At 45.3% G+C, this 22,981-nt stretch overlaps 1 protein-coding gene across 2 annotated transcripts in view; it reads right to left on the bottom strand.

Annotated features, from left to right (window-relative positions):
• Nucleotides 1–22,981, bottom strand: part of rcan2 (regulator of calcineurin 2) — a 117,802-nt gene that overhangs the window by 18,020 nt on the left and 76,801 nt on the right. For both annotated transcript variants that reach the window (XM_029676656.2, XM_029676657.2), the window contains one exon: nt 2,974–3,147. In XM_029676656.2, the coding sequence (XP_029532516.1) occupies nt 2,974–3,147 (174 nt within the window). The remainder of the gene's footprint in view (nt 1–2,973; nt 3,148–22,981) is intronic.

The following is a 22,981-nucleotide window of genomic DNA, read 5'->3' as shown; positions in this document are numbered from 1 at the left end:
CCAGTCTACTGGGTTACATACCTCCTTGTTATCCAGGACCAACACCAGTCTACTGGGTTACAGACCTCCCTGTTCCCCAGGACCAACACTAGTCTACTGGGTTACAGACATCCCTGTTCCCCAGGATCAACACCAGTCTACTGGGTTACAGACCTCCCTGTTCCCCAGGATCAACACCAGTCTACTGGGTTACAGACCTCCTTGTTCTCCAGGACCAACACCAGTCTACTGGGTTACAGACCTCCCTGTTCCCCAGGACCAACACTAGTCTACTGGGTTACAGACCTCCCTGTTCCCCAGGACCAACACTAGTCTACTGGGTTACAGACCTCCCTGTTCCCCAGGACCAACACCAGTCTACTGGGTTACAGACCTCCCTGTTCCCCAGGACCAACACTAGTCTACTGGGTTACAGACATCCCTGTTCCCCAGGACCAACACCAGTCTACTGGGTTACAGACCTCCCTGTTCTCCAGGACCAACACCAGTCTACTGGGTTACAGACCTCCCTGTTCCCCAGGACCAACACTAGTCTACTGGGTTACAGACATCCCTGTTCCCCAGGACCAACACCAGTCTACTGGGTTACAGACCTCCCTGTTCTCCAGGACCAACACCAGTCTAATGGGTTACAGACCTCCCTGTTCCCCAGGACCAACACCAGTCTACTGGGTTACAGACCTCCCTGTTCTCCAGAACCAACACCAGTCTACTGGGTTACAGACCTCCCTGTTCTCCAGGACCAACACTAGTCTACTGGGTTACAGAGCCACATCACCACATGGCCTGTCATCTTGACTAACAGCTAATAGGTCCAGATCACATGTAGATCATCAGAGTGCTGTGAAGTGTCTGTGTGCTCCAGCCTCCAGGCAGCACAGCGTAACACACCGGCCCTGCAGATATGATCTCTAACAGGAATATAAGTAATGGACTTAATCTCTCTCTCTCTGTCTCAGTGGAGTGCTTGTGATCCTGATAACCACTGGGGGAGGAATTAGAAAGGCCTATTGGCTAATGTGGAGCAATCACAAGCTGCTTCTGCAAGGAGGGCACACACACTCTCTCACACACTCTCTCACACACACACACACACACACACACACACACACACACACACACACACACACACACACACACACACACACACACAGGAGAGGGTTTTATTATTATTAGTCACACTGCATCAGTGACAAAATGTAAACATGAGACTATTTTCTATAAACACAGTTTTTCCCTAAACTACACACCCTAACCAAAGTTTGGGTACATATATATATATTGGACACACCTACTCGTTCAAGGGTTTTTCTTTATTTTGACCTTTTTCTACATTGTAGAATAATAGTGAAGTCATCAAAACTATGAAATAACACATACAGAATGATGTGGTAACCCAAAAATATATTTGAGATTTGAGATTCTTCAATGTAGCCACCCTTTGCCTTGATGACAGCTTTGCACACTCTTGGCATTATCTCAACTTCACTATTGTCTTCACTATTATTTTACAATTTTGAAAACAGTAAAAAGAAAGAAAAACCCTAGAATGAGTAGGTGTGTCCAAACTTTTGACTGGTACTTATATATATACAGTTGAAGTCAGAAGTTTACATACACTTTAGCCAAATACATTTAAACTCAGTTTTTCACAATTCCTGACATTTAATCCTACTATAAATTCCCTGTTTTAGGTCAGTTAGGATCACCACTTTATTTTAAGAAGGTCCATTTGGACCAAGCTATAACTTCCTGACTGATGTCTTGAGATGTTGCTTCAATATATCCACATCATTTTCCAGCCTCGTGATGCCATCTATTTTGTGAAGTGCACCAGTCCCTCCTGCAGCAAAGCACCCCCACAACATGATGCTGCCACCCCCGTGCTTCACGGTTGGGATGGTGTTCTTCGGCTTGCAAGCCTCCCCCTTTTCCCTCCAAACATAACGATGGTCATTATGGCGAAACAGTTCTGTTTTTGTTTAATGAGACTAGAGGACATTTCTCCAAAAAGTACGATCTTTGTCCCCATGTGCAGTTGCAAACTGTAGTCTGGCAGTTTTATAGTGGTTTTGTATCAGTGGCTTCTTCCTTGCTGAGCGGCCTTTCAGGTTATGTCGATACAGGACTCGTTTTACTGTGGATATAGATTCTTTTGTACCTGTTTCCTCCAGCATATTCACAATGTCCTTTGCTGTTGTTCTGGGATTGATTTGCACTTTTCGCACCAAAGTACATTAATCTCTAGGAGACAGAACGCATCTTCTTCCTGAGCAGTATGGTGGCTGCGTGGTCCCATGGTGTTTATACTTTCATACTATTGTTTGTACAGATGAGCGTGGTACCTTCAGGCATTTGGAAATTGATCCCAAGGATGAACCAGACTTGTGGAGGTCTACAATTTGTTTGGCTGATATCTTTTGATATTCCCATGATGTCAAGCAAAGAGGCACTGGGTTTGAAGGTAGGCCTTGAAATACAGCCACAGGTCCACCTCCAATTGACTCAAATGATGTCAATTAGCCTATCAGAAGCTTCTAAAGCCATGACATAATTTTCTGGAATTTTCCAAGCTGTTTAAAGACACAGTCAACTTAGTATATGTAAACTTCTGACCCACTGGAATGGTCATACAGTGAAATAATCTGTGTGTAAACAATTGTTGGAAACATTACTTGTGTCAAGCACAAAGTAGATGTCTTAACCGACTTGCCAAAACTATGTTTTGCAGGATGTAACATATCATACAAAATGGATGATGTAGTACACATTTGTACAACGTTTTTGGGGACCCATTTTGGCTCGTGAGCACTACGTTCAAAAACTACTGCTGAAATTATACAAAAGCTCTGGAGCATCACTTTAATGTGCCCTTTCCTTCCAGCAATAGACAACAGAACTAACATAGGGGGTAAATCAAAGTCCCAGTCTGTTGGCAGTCAGTCCTGCTTGTTGTACTGTTTAGCTACTGACCTGGGCAAAGTAGAGTTTGAGCTTCTTGCCTCTGAAGGGCGTTTCGTGCAGCTCTATCCTGGCGCTGGCGGCTGCTTTGGGGTTGCTGAAGTTGATGCGGACACGCCGGAAGCTCTTGAACAGCTGAAATGTCACCCGCTCATCGTAGGCCAGGAACAGGGCCTCGAACATCTCCTGAACAAAGCCAATATAGAGAGACAAAAACAAACCACAGATGAGGTTGTGCATAATATCGTTTCAGGTGGTAAATGCCAAAGCATGAATAATACAGTAGACTGAGGGAGAGGGAGACATGAAGCCGTGTCTGGGGTGAGGTTCCCTGCAGCCTCCTCCAGTAAACACAGAATCCTTTCTCCAGTTAATAAGCTGTTTATCATGGACAGAGGATGCTGCAGGTCTCTTTACTGGGTGTAGATGTAACAGTATAGCTTCCGTCACTCTCCTCGCCCCTACCTGGGCTCGAACCAGGGACTCTCTGCACACATCGACAACAGCCACCCTCAAAGCATCATTACCCATCGCTCCACAAAAGCCGCGGCCCTTGCAGAGCAAGGGGAACCATTACTTCAAGGTCTCAGAGCGAGTGACGTCACCGATTGAAACGCTATTAGCGCGCACCACCGCTAACTAGCTAGCCATTTCACATCGGTTACAGACAAGACTATGTTTCCTGTTGCCTAACCAATAAACCTCCCATTCATTAAACCTGGCCAGATGAGAGATGGAGAGCAAGAGAGAGTGAGATAAGGAGCTGTCTGTCCTGTCCTCCTTAGTGCTGCTGGTTTCCTCTCGTCTTGATAGATCTGTGTGTTCCTCAAGGAGAGGTGTCACCACAGAAAGGTCAAGTTGAGTGGCACTTCCCTCTGTCACTCACTCAGCCTATCTATAGATGCTTTGTTATCATTAGTGTTGGTGAGATCATTTGTGTGTGTGTGTGTGTGTGTGTGGTTGGAATCTAGCCTAGCTGCTCGTTTAGCATTAATTTCCTGCCGGAGAGCAGAGCTAATGAAGGTGTCTAATTTGAGGATAATCTCACATCCCAGACCTGCCCTGCCCTGGGCTCCGTAAAGTTAGGAGAGAGAGAGGACAGAGAGAGCGAGAGAGAAGGGAGAGAGAAAGAGAGACGGGGGGAGAGACAAAGTGAGGGAATATAGATACAGAGGTAGGCAGAGCGAGGGGAAAGAGGAGAAGAGGGGAGACAGTCAGTTCTGGGAAATTCTCCCACAGCCTCAGGGCTGATCTCTGACACAACATCTCTGTTCATCAGACTGTTAAACAGCCATCACTAACATTGAGTGGCTGCTGCCAACATACTGACTCAAATCTCTAGCCACTTTAATAATTAAACATTGGATGTAATACATGTATCACTAGTCACTTTAAACAATGCCACTTCATATAATGTTTACATACCCTATATTACTCATCTCATATATACTGTATTCTACACCATCTACCTCATCTTGCCTATGCCATTCGGCCATCGCTTATCCATATATTTTTATGTACATATTCTTATTCGTTCCTTTACACTTGTGTGTATAAGGTAGTTGTTGGGAAATTGTTAGATTACTTGTTAGATATTACTGCATGGTCTGAACTAGAAGCACAAGCATTTCGCTACACTCGCATTAACATCTGCTAACCATGTGTATGTGACAAATAACATTTGATTTGTTACTGTAGCTATGTTCTAGAGAGCTGTCTGTCCTCTATGGCCCCACCTCATGACCCCAGGATGACCCCAGCAGATAGAGTTCATAGACCAGGTCATTCACAGGACAAGTGGACAGTATACAGTTGAAGTCGAAAGTTTACATACACCTTAGCCAAATACATCTAAACTCAGTTTTTCACAATTCCTGACATTTAATCTTTGTAAAAAGTCCCTGTCTTAGGTCAGTTAGGATCACCACTTTATTTTAAGAATGTGAAATGTCAGAATAATAGTAGAGAATGATTTATTTCAGCTTTTATTTCCTTCATCACATTCCCAGTGGGTCAGAAGTTTACATTCACTCTATTAGTATTTGGTAGCATTGCCTTTAAATTGTTCAACTTGGGTCAAATGTTTTTGGTAGCCTTCCACAAGCTTCCCACAATACGTTGGGTATATTTTGGCCCATTCCTCCTGACAGAGCTGGTGTAACTGAGTCAGGTTAGTAGGCCTCCTTGCTCGCACACACTTTTTCAGTTCTGCCGACAAATGTTCTATGGGATTGAGGTCAGGGCTTTGTGATGGCCACTCCAATACCTTGGCTTTGTTGTCCTTAAGCCATTTTGCCACAACTTTGGAAGTATGCTTGGGGTCATTGTCCATTTGGAAGACCCATTTGCGACCAAGCTATAACTTCCTGACTGATGTCTTGAGATGTTGCTTCAATATATCCACATAATTTTCCTTCCTCATGATGCCATCTATTTTGTGAAGTGCACCAGTCCCTCCTGCAGCAAAGCACCCCCACAACATGATGCTGCCACCCCCGTGCTTCACGGTTGGGATGGTGTTCTTCAGTTGGCATACCTCCCCCTTTTCCCTCCAAACATAACAATGGTCATTACGGCCAAACAGTTCTATTTTTGTTTCATCAGACCAGAGGAGATTTCTCCATGTGCAGTTGCAAACCGTAGTCTGGCTTCTTTATGGCGGTTTTGGAGCGGCCTTTCAGGTTATGTCGATATAGGACTCGTTTTACTGTGGATATAGATACTTTTGTACCGGTTTGCTCCAGCATCTTCACAAGGACCTTTGCTGTTGTTCTGGGATTGATTTGCACTTTTCGCACCAAAGTACGTTCATCTCTAGGAGACAGAACGTGTCTCCTTCCTGAGCGGTATGACGGCTGAGTACTATTGTTTGTACAGATGAACGTGGTACCTTCAGGCTTTTGGAAATTGCTCCCAAGGATGAACCAGACTTGTGGAGGTCTACAAAAAAAATTCGGAGGTCGTGGCTGATTTCTTTTGATTTTCCTGTGATGTCAAGCACTGAGGCACTGAGTTTGAAGGTAGGACTTGAAATACATCCACAGGTACACCTTCAATTGACTCAAATTATGTCAATTAGCCCATCAGAAGCTTCTAAAGCGATGACATCATTTTCTGGAATTTTCCAAGCTGTTTAAAGGCACAGTCAACTTAGTGTATGTAAACTTCTGATCCACTGGAATTGTCATACAGTGAATTATAAGTGCAATAAATCTGTCTGTAAACAATTGTTGGAAAAATTACTTGTGTCATGCACAAAGTAGATGTCCTAAGCAACTTCCCAAAACTATAGTTTGTTAACAAGAAATTTGTGGAGTGGTTGAAAAATGAGTTTTAATGACTTCAACCTAAGTAAGTGTATGTAATCTTCCGACTTCTACTCTAGATGTTTGTGACAAACACTGAATTCTGTGAATTCATACGTTAAACCACAATGGAAATCTCCCATCTCACTTAAGTTATATGACAGGTAATTTTCCCAAATTAGACGTTGTTACATCATAACAAGCAGACTTTAAATACAGCCTTAAAGAGAGAGCGTAGCAGAGTACATGGGCTATTTCCCTCCCTCTAAAATGCTATTCTAGCAACTTCTAAATGAGCCGCCACATCTAGCCAGCAGAGTGTGAAAATAAGCACTTTTAAAGGGAACATCTGGTTCTTAGCTGTGGACCTGAAAATAGATTTACTGTAAATTGATTAGCAGCGCATGTATATAAAAAAAACACTAGAACACATAGGGATTTCATTTATCTCTCTGTTGTTTGAAGACAGCCACGATATCCTCCTTTGAAGGATCAGCAATAGTAAGACTGCATGGGCAGGTTACAGAGAGTGTGTTCATGCAATGCAAATTCAATTCAATGGATCTTTTGTTAGTCAGTGGATACATTCTGTGCCAATGCAGTGCTCCGTCAAATAAACAATCTGACCACGTAACATTGTTTACAAGATGTCTGTTTGAAACTAGTCTGACAGTTTAGTTCCATGATGTCACATCTCACTCTCATCAAAACATCTACTCACAACAATTTGAGTCAGTCGGATACAATAGTCGTCTCTGACAAAGAGAGCGTTCTGGCAGCTTGATATTTTCAGAGCCAGTGACAGATGACAATATGACTTTCCTTGGTAGAGCTCATCTGTAGAGACAGGAAGATCATTCAGACAGTCACTTTCCAATCCGGTAAATGTGTCTGAGAGCTTGTTTCATGTTAGTGTATGTGTGAGATCGGTGGCGAGTTGCAGGCTCCCGATGCGGAGTGTGTGTGTATGTGTGTTTGTGTGTGTCCTGGCAGCTGACAGCTGGGACTGGTGTGTGTCTGCCTGGGAGGTGGAGATGAGTGGTGACAGCTCAGTTCAGGTTGCTGTTTCACCCCCGTCTGACGGTGAGGGGATTGTGGAATAGAGCTCTGTCCAGTAGATGAGGCTCTGGCTCACTCCAGGTACCTTGGATCAGCACATTAACGCAGAGTTTCCCTCTGCGTTGTCGGGCGATGTGTGAATTCATGCAAAGATTGCTGCTCCGCTTAAGAAGTGTGTTCAAAGTTTCACCTTGGGATGATGTTGCCCCCTAGACACTGATAAGAGGTCACTTTTGCATTCTTCTCCCTACTGGTCTAAGGTCAGGATTAGGGAGGCAAACTGATCCTAGATCTGTACCTAGAAGCAACTTCTAGCCAGAGCTAAGGCAAAAGCAGACAATGTCCCTCCCTGTGTTGCATACAACTCATGAACATGAGACTGGGTTCCCTCTGTGTACAGTAACATTCCAGCTCAGATGATTTATCTATCTCCAGTAGTATATAGCCTCAGACAGACCCACACCACACAGAGCAAGAGAGTGCCTCTTCAGCAATGGAATGCAAAGCAGCAGCAGCGTTAGCAGGGCAGTATGTGGATCTGAGCTGACTTTTCATGGAACCCATCACACATTAAACCTTATCCACCAATCAATCACCCTCAGGGTCAGGTTTATGTTCCATCACTAGGGCTTTATCTTACATAGGCCTAATGCCATTAAAATACTTCCTAGACTGTTCTACTTCAGTCTCTTCTGCCGAGAGGGCATTGTGAATGTATAAAACAATTAATTACATTCCTTTACATACGTACATGGACAGTGAGGTGAAGAGAGGAAAGTATAGGGAGGGTTTTGTTGGAGCTGGAACAGACATTGTTTTCTAAAAATACTCCTTCTTGATGCATTACCAAAGGACCTGTGGGCGCATACCTCCTAGTTAAGCAAATGGCTCAGGTACATTAGTGGTGGAATAATGCACGTTGTTCAGGAGAAGACTTTACTAAAAAAAGGTCATTCTGAGGGAGGTAGAGATTGAGGCTGAGGCCCTGATGTGATCTGCATGGGCATGTGTGTGTGCGTGTGTGTGCGTGTGTGTGTGTGCGTGTGTGTGTGTGGATGTGTGTGTGCGTGTGTGTGTGTGTGTGCTGTGAGTGGCGGCTAGGTAGTGAAGGCTTTCTGGACACTTGTCCCCCTAATGGTGAGTCCATATCAACATATCAAACATTGTGAAGGGTGTATGTCAGCCTAGCCTTTTGGGGGCCCTAAGCAAAAATCTTGACAATGGAGATCATTTCTTGCAATTATACACATTTTGCCATGGGGCTGTCATGGTTCCACCTGTCACCAGAGGGCGGCAGACACTGCCTTAGAGACTATAAAGACAAAGGTATTTTCAGTTACTAATTATGATTTCCTTTTAGAGAGGTGTGATTTGTGTTACCCTTTGCAGAAGCTTGATTCATTTGCCTTGTGCGTTTGTCTCCTGAGAGAGTTATCAAGTCATAGTGTTTGTTATTTTCTCTAGTTTTACTTTCTACCTACTGTTGAACTTTTTCCAAGTAAAGTATTTACGTTTATTCTAAACCACTGATTCCTCGTCTGGTTCTCTTCTCTGCTCCTGGGCCCTACCTCTCCACGTCACAGGGGCAGAGAGATATTTTGCCATTTTAGAGCTAATTTCCTGCAATTCTCCACATTTTGCCATGACTTATGCCATGTTATGATGAGATGTGAGCGAGAGTGACAAGCAAAATCAGTGGGCGTCCCCTGGAGGTCAGGGCCCCTGGGCTCGTGCCCTTGCATGCCCAGTCGGTAATTCGACCATGATTACTACAATTTTAGACAGCTGGCTAGACTAACTTATCACTATTCTGTCAACTAAATGAGTGACTGTTAGTGACTGACATAACAAGAGAAAAAGTTGCTGATTCACAAACAAATTTCGAAATGGCACCTCCTGTATTCTACTATTGTAACTCTCAAAAGTAATTTGAGACCCCAACTGAGTTCATAAAAATATATAAATACACAGTACCAGTCAAAAGTTTGGACACACCTACTCGTTCAAGAGTTTTTATTTGTTTTACTACATTTACATTACATTTAAGCGACTTACAAATTGGTGCATTCACCTTATGACATCCAGTGGAGCAGCCACTTTACAATAGTGCATCTAAATCTTTTAAGGGGGGTGAGAAGGATTACTTTATCCTATCCTAGGTATTCCTTAAAGAGGTGGGGTTTCAGGTGTCTCCGGAAGGTGGTGATTGACTCCGCTGTCCTGGCGTCGTGAGGGAGTTTGTTCCACCATTGGGGGGCCAGAGCAGCGAACAGTTTTGACTGGGCTGAGCGGGAACTGTACTTCCTCAGTGGTAGGGAGGCGAGCAGGCCAGAGGTGGATGAACGCAGTGCCCTTGTTTGGGTGTAGGGCCTGATCAGAGCCTGGAGGTACTGAGGTGCCGTTCCCCTCACAGCTCCGTAGGCAAGCACCATGGTCTTGTAGCGGATGCGAGCTTCAACTGGAAGCCAGTGGAGAGAGCGGAGGAGCGGGGTGACGTGAGAGAACTTGGGAAGGTTGAACACCAGACGGGCTGCGGCGTTCTGGATGAGTTGTAGGGGTTTAATGGCACAGGCAGGGAGCCCAGCCAACAGCGAGTTGTAGTAATCCAGACGGGAGATGACAAGTGCCTGGATTAGGACCTGCGCCGCTTCCTGTGTGAGGCAGGGTCGTACTCTGCGGATGTTGTAGAGCATGAACCTACAGGAACGGGCCACCGCCTTGATGTTAGTTGAGAACGACAGGGTGTTGTCCAGGATCACGCCAAGGTTCTTAGCGCTCTGGGAGGAGGACACAGTGGAGTTGTCAACCGTGATGGCGAGATCATGGAACGGGCAGTCCTTCCCCGGGAGGAAGAGCAGCACCGTCTTGCCGAGGTTCAGCTTGAGGTGGTGATCCGTCATCCACACTGATATGTTTGCCAGACATGCAGAGATGCGATTCGCCACCTGGTCATCAGAAGGGGGAAAGGAGAAGATTAATTGTGTGTCGTCTGCATAGCAATGATAGGAGAGACCATGTGAGGTTATGACAGAGCCAAGTGACTTGGTGTACAGCGAGAATAGGAGAGGGCCTAGAACAGAGCCCTGGGGGACACCAGTGGTGAGAGCACGTGGTGAGGAGACGGATTCTCGCCACGCCACCTGGTAGGAGCGACCTGTCAGGTAGGACGCAATCCAAGCGTGGGCCGCGCCGGAGATGCCCAACTCGGAGAGGGTGGAGAGGAGGATCTGATGGTTCACAGTATCGAAGGCAGCCGATAGGTCTAGAAGGATGAGAGCAGAGGAGAGAGAGTTAGCGTTTAGCAGTGCGGAGCGCCTCCGTGATACAGAGAAGAGCAGTCTCAGTTGAATGACTAGTCTTGAAACCTGACTGATTTGGATCAAGAAGGTCATTCTGAGAGAGATAGCGGGAGAGCTGGCCAAGGACGGCACGTTCAAGAGTTTTGGAGAGAAAAGAAAGAAGGGATACTGGTCTGTAGTTGTTGACATCGGAGGGATCGAGTGTAGGTTTTTTCAGAAGGGGTGCAACTCTCGCTCTCTTGAAGACGGAAGGGACGTAGCCAGCGGTCAGGGATGAGTTGATGAGCGAGGTGAGGTAAGGGAGAAGGTCTCCGGAAATGGTCTGGAGAAGAGAGGAGGGGATAGGGTCAAGCGGGCAGGTTGTGGGCGGCCGGCCGTCACAAGACGCGAGATTTCATCTGGAGAGAGAGGGGAGAAAGAGGTCAGAGCACAGGGTAGGGCAGTGTGAGCAGAACCAGCGGTGTCGTTTGACTTAGCAACGAGGATCGGATGACGTCAACCTTCTTTTCAAAATGGTTGACGAAGTCATCTGCAGAGAGGAGGAGGGGGAGGGGGAGGGGGATTCAGGAGGGAGGAGAAGGTGGCAAAGAGCTTCCTAGGTTAGAGGCAGATGCTTGGAATTTAGAGTGGTAGAAAGTGGCTTTAGCAGCAGCGACAGAAGAGGAAAATGTAGAGAGGAGGGAGTGAAAGGATGCCAGGTCCGCAGGGAGGCGAGTTTTCCTCCATTTCCGCTCGGCTGCCCGGAGCCCTGTTCTGTGAGCTCGCAATGAGTCGTCGAGCCACGGAGCGGGAGGGGAGGACCGAGCCGGCCTGGAGGATAGGGGACATAGAGAGTCAAAGGATGCAGAAAGGGAGGAGAGGAGGGTTGAGGAGGCAGAATCAGGAGATAGGTTGGAGAAGGTTTGAGCAGAGGGAAGAGATGATAGGATGGAAGAGGAGAGAGTAGCGGGGGAGAGAGAGCGAAGGTTGGGACGGCGCGATACCATCCGAGTAGGGGCAGTGTGGGAAGTGTTGGATGAGAGCGAGAGGGAAAAGGATACAAGGTAGTGGTCGGAGACTTGGAGGGGAGTTGCAATGAGGTTAGTGGAAGAACAGCATCTAGTAAAGATGAGGTCGAGCGTATTGCCTGCCTTGTGAGTAGGGGGAAGGTGAGAGGGAGAGGTCAAAAGAGGAGAGGAGTGGAAAGAAGGAGGCAGAGAGGAAAGAGTCAAAGGTAGACGTGGGGAGGTTAAAGTCGCCCAGAACTGTGAGAGGTGAGCCGTCCTCAGGAAAGGAGCTTATCAAGGCATCAAGCTCATTGATGAACTCTCCGAGGGAACCTGGAGGGCGATAAATGATAAGGATGTTAAGCTTGAAAGGGCTGGTAACTGTGACAGCATGGAATTCAAAGGAGGCGATAGACAGATGGGTAAGGGGAGAAAGAGAGAATGACCACTTGGGAGAGATGAGGATCCCGGTGCCACCACCCCGCTGACCAGAAGCTCTCGGGGTGTGCGAGAACACGTGGGCGGACGAAGAGAGAGCAGTAGGAGTAGCAGTGTTATCTGTGGTGATCCATGTTTCCGTCAGTGCCAAGAAGTCGAGGACTGGAGGGAGGCATAGGCTGAGATGAACTCTGCCTTGTTGGCCGCAGATCGGCAGTTCCAGAGGCTACCGGAGACCTGAACTCCACGTGGGTCGTGCGCGCTGGGACCACCAGATTAGGTGGCCGCGCCACGCGGTGTGGAGCGTTTGTATGGTCTGTGCAGAGAGGAGAGAACAGGGATAGACAGACACATAGTTGACAGGCTACAGAAGAGGCTACGCTAATGCAAAGGAGATTGGAATGACAAGTGGACTACATGTCTCGAATGTTCAGAAAGTTGAGCTTACGTAGCAAGAATCTTATTGACTAAAATGATTAAAAATGATACAGTACTGCTGAAGTAGGCTAGCTGGCAGTGGCTGCGTTGTTGACTTTGTAGGCTAGCTGGCAGTGGCTGCGTTGTTGATTCGGGGCTAGCTGGCTAGCTAGCAGTGTTGATTACGTTACGTTGCGTTAAAAGAACGACAATAGCTGGCTAGGTAACCTAGAAAATCGCTCTAGACTACACAATTATCTTTGATACAGAGACGGCTATGTAGCTAGCTATGTAGCTAGCTACGATCAAACAAATCAAACCGTTGTACTGTAATGAAATGAAATGAAAATTTGATACTACCTGTGGAGCGAGGCGGAATGCGACCGGGTTGTTGAGTTCTAATCGGTAGACGTTGGCTAGCTGTTGGCTAGCTAGCAGTGTCTCCTACGTTAAGGACGACAAATAGCTGGCTGCGTTGTTGATTCAGGGGCTAGCTGGCTAGCTAGCTAGCAGTGTTGATTACGTTACGTTGCGTTAAAAGAACGACAATAGCTGGCTAGGTAACCTAGAAAATCGCTCTAGACTACACAATTATCTACACAATTATCTTTGATACAGAGACGGCTATGTAGCTAGCTATGTAGACGGTGGGCGTTAGCTAGCTGGCTAGCTGCTGGGCAGATACGTTAGGACGACGAAATACGATAATTACGCAATTATCTTTGATACAAAGACGGCTATGTAGCTAGCTAAGAAGAAATTGCTAAGATTAGACAAATCAAACCGTTGTACTATAATGAAATGTAATGAAATGTAATGAAAAGTTATACTACCTGCAGACCGAAGTGCAGACCGAAGTGCGGATGCGACTGCTCGCTCCAACCCGGAAGTAGCCTTTCATTGTAGAATGAAATAACACATATGGAATCATGTAGGAACTAGGGCTGTTGCGGGGACCGTATGACTACCACAAGGGCGGTCAAGAGTCATGACCGTTTAGTCAGGGTAATTAGGCTTCTCCGAGCTCTGATGCTGCTGCTGGTCGATAGAAGCCTACCAAACGTGTTAACTGCCTGGTACTCAGCACTCTATTGTCCCTCTAATCACTCTGACATCAATGCAAATGTGTTAGAAAATATAATCAAACACTTCATGCGAGCCCATGAGCTCATGTTGCGCAACATTTCTATAAGCTATGCAATTGCGGGAGAAAACAGAGTGATGGCCACTAATAAAAAGACGAGGATCCCATCAGCTTTCTATAGGCTAGGCCTACTATATTTATTCATCAACCTTCCTAATATGAAGCACATTGCTTCTCTTTACAACAGGAGTATAGCCTACCTGGCTGGCATGAAAATGTTTCGAAACAGGTGCATGATAATGGTCCAAATCAAAACAAATGTCACACATATATTATTTACTATATGTAAAGACAAGATTAAATCCAAAATAGTCTGATGGGGGATAATATTAGCCTATCACTTGTGAATGATGCCCAGCTTAAGAAACAACGCCTTCTAATTTTTAATTATTTTTCATCATAGTCACACACCTCATGCAGCCTAGCCCATAGGCCTATATGTTTTAATAAGGTTTGTATCACAACTAAAGTGACTACATAACTTCTTAAAATTAAGCACATTCATCTGCTTTACAAGGGGTGTAGAGCCTAACTGGCATATATAAGCAGCGCATGAGTTTCAAATGTGGAGAAGATAATTTTCACCGTAAAAATGCACCTTTATAATAAAAGCATTACATGCACAATTGCATTTGCAGTCACTTTTGATAATGGCGTTTTTCACTAATGGAATATTCGCGCTTGCTCTACTAATAGTTTATCAACATTTTAAGCTAAACGTTCTGATCTGTTGCGTCAGATACATTGCATAAAAAGTTTTTTTGATGCTTGTGGTTGTATTAATTTGGGATCTATCACATCCCACAAATGTCCCAGACACAGAACAGAATAGGTCGACTTATGTACTATGGGGGATAGTAGATTGACATAGGCTAGTGCTTTTGCTGTTCATTAGGACTACTCATCTTGTTGGCTGACGAAAAGTAAATGTGGACGTTCTTCCAATATCTTAAATATGCACCTCGGGATTGAATAAGGACAGTTGCATCCCCGATGTGTCTATCTTCACTTGTAGCCTGTGAGAAAGACCCGATCAGGTGTCATAGAGCCATGTGAGTGAGAGGGCTTCGGATTGCGTAGCATACTCAGGGAGAGAAGCACAACAGAACGCTTTTTTTAGGGTGCATTACGGCCGCAGTGAAATTCGAGGCATTATCAAGTGCTTGTCAGATTGTGAATGAGAGACTATTGGAGTGTGTACATCCTGCTTAAAGAACAAAGCAGAGCTCGTTCCTTCCAAGCAACATTTTTAAATTCATCATTAGTCTCATCATGCAGCCTTACAATGTATTAAAAATTAAAACATATAGCCCAAGTTTGTAGAACAACTTAAGTTACATTAATAACTCTAAATTAAGGATATAGGAATACCTATTTCTTTGTTAACCACTCAACACAGAATAGCCGCATGCGCACATTCCCTCAAATCGTTTGGAGAAAATATACCATATTTTAAAGCAGTTACTGGCTGTTACCGTATTTCAAAGCAGTTACTGACTGTTACCGTATTGGGAAAGATGTCAGGAAGTCCTGATTCATGCAGTCTCCTCTGACCAGTTGATGTTGAGATGTATCTGTTATTTGAACTCTGTGAAGCATTTATTTGGCTGCAATTTCTGAGGCTGGTAACTCTAATGAACATGTCCTCTGCAGCAGAGGTAACTCTGGGTCTTCCTTTCCTGTGGCTGTCCTCATGAGAGCCAGTTTCACCATAGCGTTTGATGCTTTTTGTGACTGCACTTGAAGAAACTATCAAAGTTCCTGAAATGTTCTGGTTTGACTGACCTTCATGTCTTAAAGTAATGATAGACTTTGTTTCTCTTTGCTTATTTGAGCTGTTCATGCCATAATATGGACTTGGTCTTTTACCAAATAGGGCTATCTTCTGTATACCCCCTACCTTGTCACAACACAACTGATTGGCTCAAATGCATTAAGAAGGAAAGAATTTCCACAAAATAACTTTTATCAAGGCAGACCTATTAATTGAAATGCATTCCAGGTGACTACCTCCTGAAGCTGGTTGAGAGAATGCCAAGTGTGGAAAGCTGTCATCAAGGCAAAGGGTGGCTACTTTGAAGAATCTCAAATATAAAATATATTTTGATTTGTATTAACACTGTTATGGTTACTACTAATAGTTTTGATGTCTTCACTATTATTCTACAATGTAGTAAAATAGTAATAAACCCTGGAACGAGTAGGTGCGTCCAAACTTTTGACTGGTACTGTTTTATATTATTTTACTTTTTGGGGGGGGGGGGCTAGCATCCGCAGGGCCCTAAGCGGTCGCTTATGTCGCTTATGTCTAGGGCCGGCCCTGATGGAAAAGAGGGTGTTAGATTAGATGTCAGGAAGGACGTGGCATGGGGCTGATGTTAGAGTGGATGAGCAGGAGATGACAGGATGGGAATGAGTGAGTGATGGCACCTTATGTTAGCGAGGCCCGTTACATGTCTGGAGGAGCTTCCAGAGGTGTATCTAGGTGATCATGCACCACAGCGGCTCTTATCCAGGGCAATACAAAATACATTGAGGAAATGGCAATGACCTCGCAGAAACATTCCTGTAGATCGAGCTCACACATTTTCTCCTCCAGTGATAGTGAAGACTGGCAGTAGCCTGAGGCATATTGTATTTCACATTGACTGACTGTTACCGTATTTCAAAGCAGTTACTGACTGTTAACATATTTCAAGGCGGTTACGGACATTTACCATATTTTAAAGCAGTTACTGGCTGTTACCATATTTTAAAGCGGTTACAGACATTTACCATATTTCAAAGCAGTTACTGACTGTTACCGTATTTCAAAGCAAAGTCCCTAAATACTGAGACTACCGTAAAAAACGTATTAGACATTCTCTACCGTAGTGTGAAGTGTCATATTACTTTAAGAGTAGGGGAAATGAATGCATATGACTCATATAACCTCTAGAAACTCCACAGAATCCCATAATCGTATACATTCTGACTGCAGAATGAGAAAGATATGCACACACACACACACACACATACTGTACACAGTGCAGCAGATTATTCATGACTACATTTTCCCCCTGCAAAGCTATTTATAGTCGGTATATCACATTGAGAACATGACACAGGGTTGACTCATTGGCAGGGTATCTGAATACTTTCCACTACAGAGGACAATGATCTGTCTGAAGGTTAAACAATTATCTAACGTTCTGACGTAGGACCATCCAAACTTAGTCCATGGACAGAGGAGTGGAGGGAATTGAGCTGATCTTGCAAAGTGTTTTGTGTATCAGAAGTGATGTGTTGGAAAGTGATGGTGCTCTAATGGTAAAACGAAACCTACTGCTCCACCCAAAGTTCCCAATAGAGTGAAGCCTGGTAAGAGCAACGAGGTGTCATTTTGCTAACTGTTGCTATGGGGTTATGCAACATCAGCAGAGTTCAACCTAGCACAAGTAACACGGCGAAGAATAACACTCAACATAAACAAAGACGACCCAGAAAAATTACACTGTGTGAAAAAGACCAGTCCACTGAAACTCATTAAAGGCCCACTGCAGTCAAAAACGTGATTTTCCTGGGTTTTATATATCTTTCCACACTATGAGGTTGTAATAATATTGTGAAGTTATGGAAATGATGATAATGCCCTTTTAGTGTAAGAGCTGTTTGAAAAGATCACCTGAAATTTCAGTCTGTTTTGGTGACATCACCAGGCGGTAAATTAATTAATAGACCAATAAGAACGTGAGTTCCAAACTTCTCTGCCAAAAACAGCTCGTTTTCAGTTTTCCCCTCCCCACTCAGACCAAACCCAGGCAGTCCTAGCAAAATTATTGCTTGTGAAATTGCTCTTTGCTAAGAAGCTATCTGTTTCTTTTTGACAATTTTAATTGAAAACAATTGACACATTGACACATGCTAAAGACACAAAAGGATCATTCCTGGCCTAAAGTAAAGCACACAGCAGAAGTACACAGGGAATTTAGAGCAGCTTCTAGTGTTCAGCGTTCCAACTCCGAGCTGTATTGTCCTGTGCTCTCTCTGCACTCAGAATGTTAATCAGAAACAGCCTGTGTTCTGTTCCTACATTGTTTTCACTGGAGATTCCAGATACTATGTTCCAGAACACTCACACAGCATTCCCAACCAGGAGGTACTGACTGACTGTGTACAACATGCCACTACAGAGGATAGACAGGAATGACTAGGACATGGCCGATCCATCTTAACTGACCTTCCAAGTGACACGAGGCTTTAGCTGGGCCAGACTGACTTACTGAAGATTGCATATGAGGACTTGAGCACACAGTGTGCTGCATACTCAATCTCGCTAGTGACGAAATAAACTATGCATAAAGTATGCGATGTAACATGATCTGATCCCTTTCTTGAGTGCAAACCCTTGATAGTCCAGTACAGACGATGTGGACACAACGAGAGCTGCTTTCTTTGGTGTCGTCAAGTTAGACAAGAGGGTGACAAGATGAAGTACCCCTTGCATTTCTCTTTTCGAGAGACAGTGAGGAGATCCTGCACGAGAAAGTGGGTAACATTGTGTTCCCAAAGACTCGCCCTAGCTCCTTTTAGGCTCAGGACCAAGGAACACACAAAGAATATGTATTCTGAAAGAGAGCAAGCAACACTTTCCCTGGAGGAGGAGCTGTTTATGGCACCATCTCACTCCTCAGATGAGTCTCAACAGAGGCCCAAGGAGGCATGTTCTTCTGTTGTGTAAGAACACATCTCTTCCACAGGCCTAGCCAACACAAAATAAATATTGCATAACTAGGACCATGAGTGTTTTTGAACACCTGACCTGACCAGGAAAAACAAGGCCCCTAGTTCCAGGCCATACTGCAACTAAGACCTAGAATTCTTGAGGAGACCATATGGTGGCTATGGCAACATGCTAAACACAGGGACCAATATTGTGGACATACTAGAGTGTGTTTAAGAGATTCATAGCGATTACACAATAGAACACATCTATCGAGGTATGGAGGCGATCAGGATTACTCTTACACACACAACCGGAAAAGAAACGTCACTTCCCATCAAGCAGCAATGAGAGACTTTTTAACATACTGCAGATTGGTGGAAAAAGATGTCTCAGATATGGAATAGAAAACAACAACACAGAGTCTACAATAATCTCCCTAAAGAACTGAGACAAGCATTGGGTGAATAAAAAAATCCCCTCACTCCGATAGTGAAAAATTCTGCTTTTATAGATTTCTTTCCAAAACCCAGTGTGGTGACACCCTGCATATGTACGCTATTTTACGGACATGATTAACACCCTTAAGACATTGGACAATATTGATGGGGAGATGATTATGGCTTGATGTTAAATCCCTGTATACTAATATCCTCCATCGGGGAGGCTTAGAAGCCATGGTACACCGTCTTAGGCAACGACCCACTGGTACACCGTCTTAGGCAACGACCCACTGGCACACTGTCTTAGTCAACGACCCACTGGTACACTGTCTTAGTCAACGACCCACTGGTACACTGTCTTAGTCAACGACCCACTGGTACACCGTCTTAGGCAACGACCCACTGGTACACCGTCTTAGTCAACGACCCACTGGTACACTGTCTTAGTCAACGACCCACTGGCACACTGTCTTAGTCAACGACCCACTGGTACGCCGTCTTAGGCAACGACCCACTGGCACACTGTCTTAGTCAACGACCCACTGGCACACTGTCTTAGTCAATGACCCACTGGTACACTGTCTTAGTCAACGACCCACTGGCACACTGTCTTAGTCAACGACCCACTGGTACACTGTCTTAGTCAACGACCCACTGGTACACTGTCTTAGTCAATGCCCCACTGGCACACTGCCTTAGTCAACGACCCACTGGTACACCGTCTTAGGCAACGACCCACTGGCACACCGTCTTAGTCAACGACCCACTGGTACACCGTCTTAGGCAACGACCCACTGGCACACCATCTTAGTCAACGACCCACTGGCACACTGTCTTAGTCAACGACCCACTGGCACACTGTCTTAGTCAACGACCCACTGGTACACTGTCTTAGTCAATGACCCACTGGTAAACTGTCTTAGTCAATGACCCACTGGTACACTCCCTAGCGCTAACTGTATTGTAGCAGTAGCAGTACTGTACTCCATTGGGGCAGCAGGTAGCCTAGCGGTTAAGAGCATTGGGCCAGTAACCAAAAGGTCCCCGAGCCGACTAGGTGAAAAATCAGTCAATGTGACCTTGAGCAAGGCACTTACCCCTAATTGCTCCTGTGAGTTACTTAGGATAAGAGCGTCTAGTAAATGTATTGTTGAATTTGCCGAGATTATTCTGACTAAGGACTTTTCATGTTTGACATTCAACAGAAAGAAACTGCAGTAACACGACTTGACACCCAGCGTCATAACACATTATGGCGGTCATAACCATGTCATAATATGTCATAACAGCGGACACAACGTGTCATAACCTGTCATAATATGGTCATAACACTGTCATGACACATATGCTTACACTTGTTGTGACATATATAACATTATTTTAAAGCTGGTTATGACACCTACATAAGAGTGTCAAATCCCACAAAACCTACCAGGTAGTTATTTTATGGCTGGTTATGACATCTACATAAGAGTGTCAAAACCCACAAAACCTACCAGGTAGTTATTTTATGGCTGGTTATGACACCTACATGAGAGTGTCAAAACCCACAAAACCGACCACACAAGACAAAACTTTCCATTACACCATAGTCTACCTGACAACAGTATGTTTATGTTATATAACATTTTCTGAAATTGATCATATAAAATGATCATTGTAATTGCGCACAAATTGATGTCAGACATGCACCTCCCCCAATGCTCTGTTGCTGATGACTGGGATGAATGCAGGAGCAGATTTCAGGGTCAGGACAAGACACCCTCTTTTTGACAAATGACTAACATAAGGGCATGTACGTGACAGGCCTATCTGGCTTATATGATTATGATGGTCATAATGCTTCATAACAGTGTCATAAAGTGTATTTTCTGCAAGTTTAAAAAAATACATGACTGTAAAGACCTTAAGAAAGCCTCAAATGAAAGGAAACTCTTATGTAGGTGTCATAACCTGCCATAAAATAACACAATAATGTCAAAACAGATGTAATTATATGGGTCATGACAGTGTTATGACCATATTATGACAGGTTATAACATATCATGACATGGTTAGGACATATTATGACATGGTTATGACCGTGTCATAACATGTTATGGCACTGGGCTCACCGAAACGGCTATGGTTAGTAAAATTATACCGAATTATGCTAATCTTTATGTGGGGTTGTTTTGAGGAGAATTTCAGCCCTAACAATCCATTCTTGCGCAATCTCAAGCTTTGGAAACGCTCCATTGATTACATATTCCTTCTATTCCAGGGCACAGCAGAGGAACTTCATCAATTCCGCTCCTTCATCAATGCAAACAGTGAACACCTGAAATTCACGCTCACCTTTGACATTTTGATAAAGAGTGGGGTGGCTTTAGCATGGACCTATACAGGAAGCCGACGGACAGGAATTTCCTGTTCCACGAAGATAGCTTTCACTGTACACCCCGGAAAAAGAGCCCTCCTATCAGCCAATACAGTCACATACGCAGGATCTGTAGTACACAGTGACTCTGGGAAACGTCATCTGGACGAACGCTTTAGACAACGAGTTACCCAAAGGATTGGGTGCATGATGCACAGGACTGTTAGAAAAACATGACCCAGGATTATAGCTTCACTACCAAACCACCCCACCCCCTGGATCAATGAGTGCAACGCTTTCTCCAATACCCCCTACTTGGAAAATACAGTAGTTCAACCACATCATTAAGAAAACACTGGCATATCTAGAGTTTAAAGATCCCCGCGGGTAGCCTTCAGACACGCCCCCAACATCAGTCAATGGGTGGTGAGGTCTGATTTTCCACCCGTGACACGTAGCACCTTCCTAGACAATGAGCTAGACGGTAATTACAAATGTGGCCGATGTTCCCGTTGAAACGTGACGAACAAACACACAACGTTCAATCACCTGCAAGGTCATTAAGTTCATCTACGTGTCCTACCAAATAATGTGGTATACCTGATCAAGTGTGTGGTCTATGCTACGTAGGGAAAACTAAAGGAGCTCTGAAAACAAGGATAGCAGATCACAGGAGTAATATCAGGACCCTTGATCAGAGAAACCCTGTGGCTGCCCACTTCATGGAGGCTCGTCACAACATCAGCTCTCTGAAACACATTGGTATGGAACATGTTAAGCCTTCGAAGAGAGAAGGGGGGGTACTTATAATCTATTACAGAGAAGAGAACTGTATTGGATTCACTGTTTGTCCACCATGTCTCCTAAAGGTTTGAACCTGTAATGCTCCGGGTGTCGTGGGTGTGGAGTCAAATGCAGGAGACAGAGTTCAATGCTGTGCGTCTTTACTAGCACCAACGCAACACAGGGTGCTCACAAAAGTAATGTCTCCCAAACACAGGGGAAAAAGTACAATGGAGAAAATCACAACTAAGCACGTACCTCCTACAACAGAGCCGAAAGTTTACAATGAAAAATAATCCCGCACAACAACAGGCGGGCCAGCTGTCTAATAAAGACAAACTAATTAAACAAGAACAGGTGCTACCACTAAACATACAAGGAGGGGGAGGAAAAACAATCAGTGGCAGCTAATAGGCCGGTGACGACGACCGCCGAGCGCCACCCGCCCGGGAAGGGGAAACACCCTCGGTCGGACTCGTGACAGTACCCCCCCTCTGACGCGCGGCTCCCGCAGCGCGCCGACACCGGCCTCGAGGTCGCCCCGGAGGACGAGGTGCAGGGCGATCCGGATGGAGGCGATGGAAATCCCTCAACATGGATGGGTCCAAGATGTCCCTCACCGGTACCCAGCACCTCTCCTCCGGACCGTACCCCTCCCAGTCCACGAGGTACTGCAGGCCCCTCACCCGGCGTCTCGAGTCCAGAATGGCCCGGATCGTGTACGCCGGGGTCCCCTCGATGTCCAGAGGGGGGGGGGGGACCTCCGGTACCTCACTGTCCTGCAGGGGACCAGCTACCACCGGCCTGAGGAGAGACACATGAAACAATGGGGTTAATACGATAATAGGAAGGGAGTTGTAATCGATAACACACCTCGTTTATTCTCCTCAGGACTTTAAAGGGCCCTACACACTGCGGACCCAGCTTCCGGCAGGGCAAGCGGAGAGGTAGGTTTCGGGTCGAGAGCCAGACCCTGTCCCCCCGGTACAAACACGGGGCCTCACTGCGGTGGCGGTCAGCACTCCTCTTCTGCCGTCCACTCGCTTGTCGGAGAGATTCCTGGACGGCCCTCCAGGTCTCCTTGG

The sequence above is a fragment of the Oncorhynchus nerka genome, linkage group LG13, assembly GCF_034236695.1.
Source record: "Oncorhynchus nerka isolate Pitt River linkage group LG13, Oner_Uvic_2.0, whole genome shotgun sequence".
Taxonomy (NCBI): Eukaryota; Metazoa; Chordata; class Actinopteri; order Salmoniformes; family Salmonidae; genus Oncorhynchus; species Oncorhynchus nerka.
This window is presented reverse-complemented; position numbering and strand designations above follow the sequence as displayed.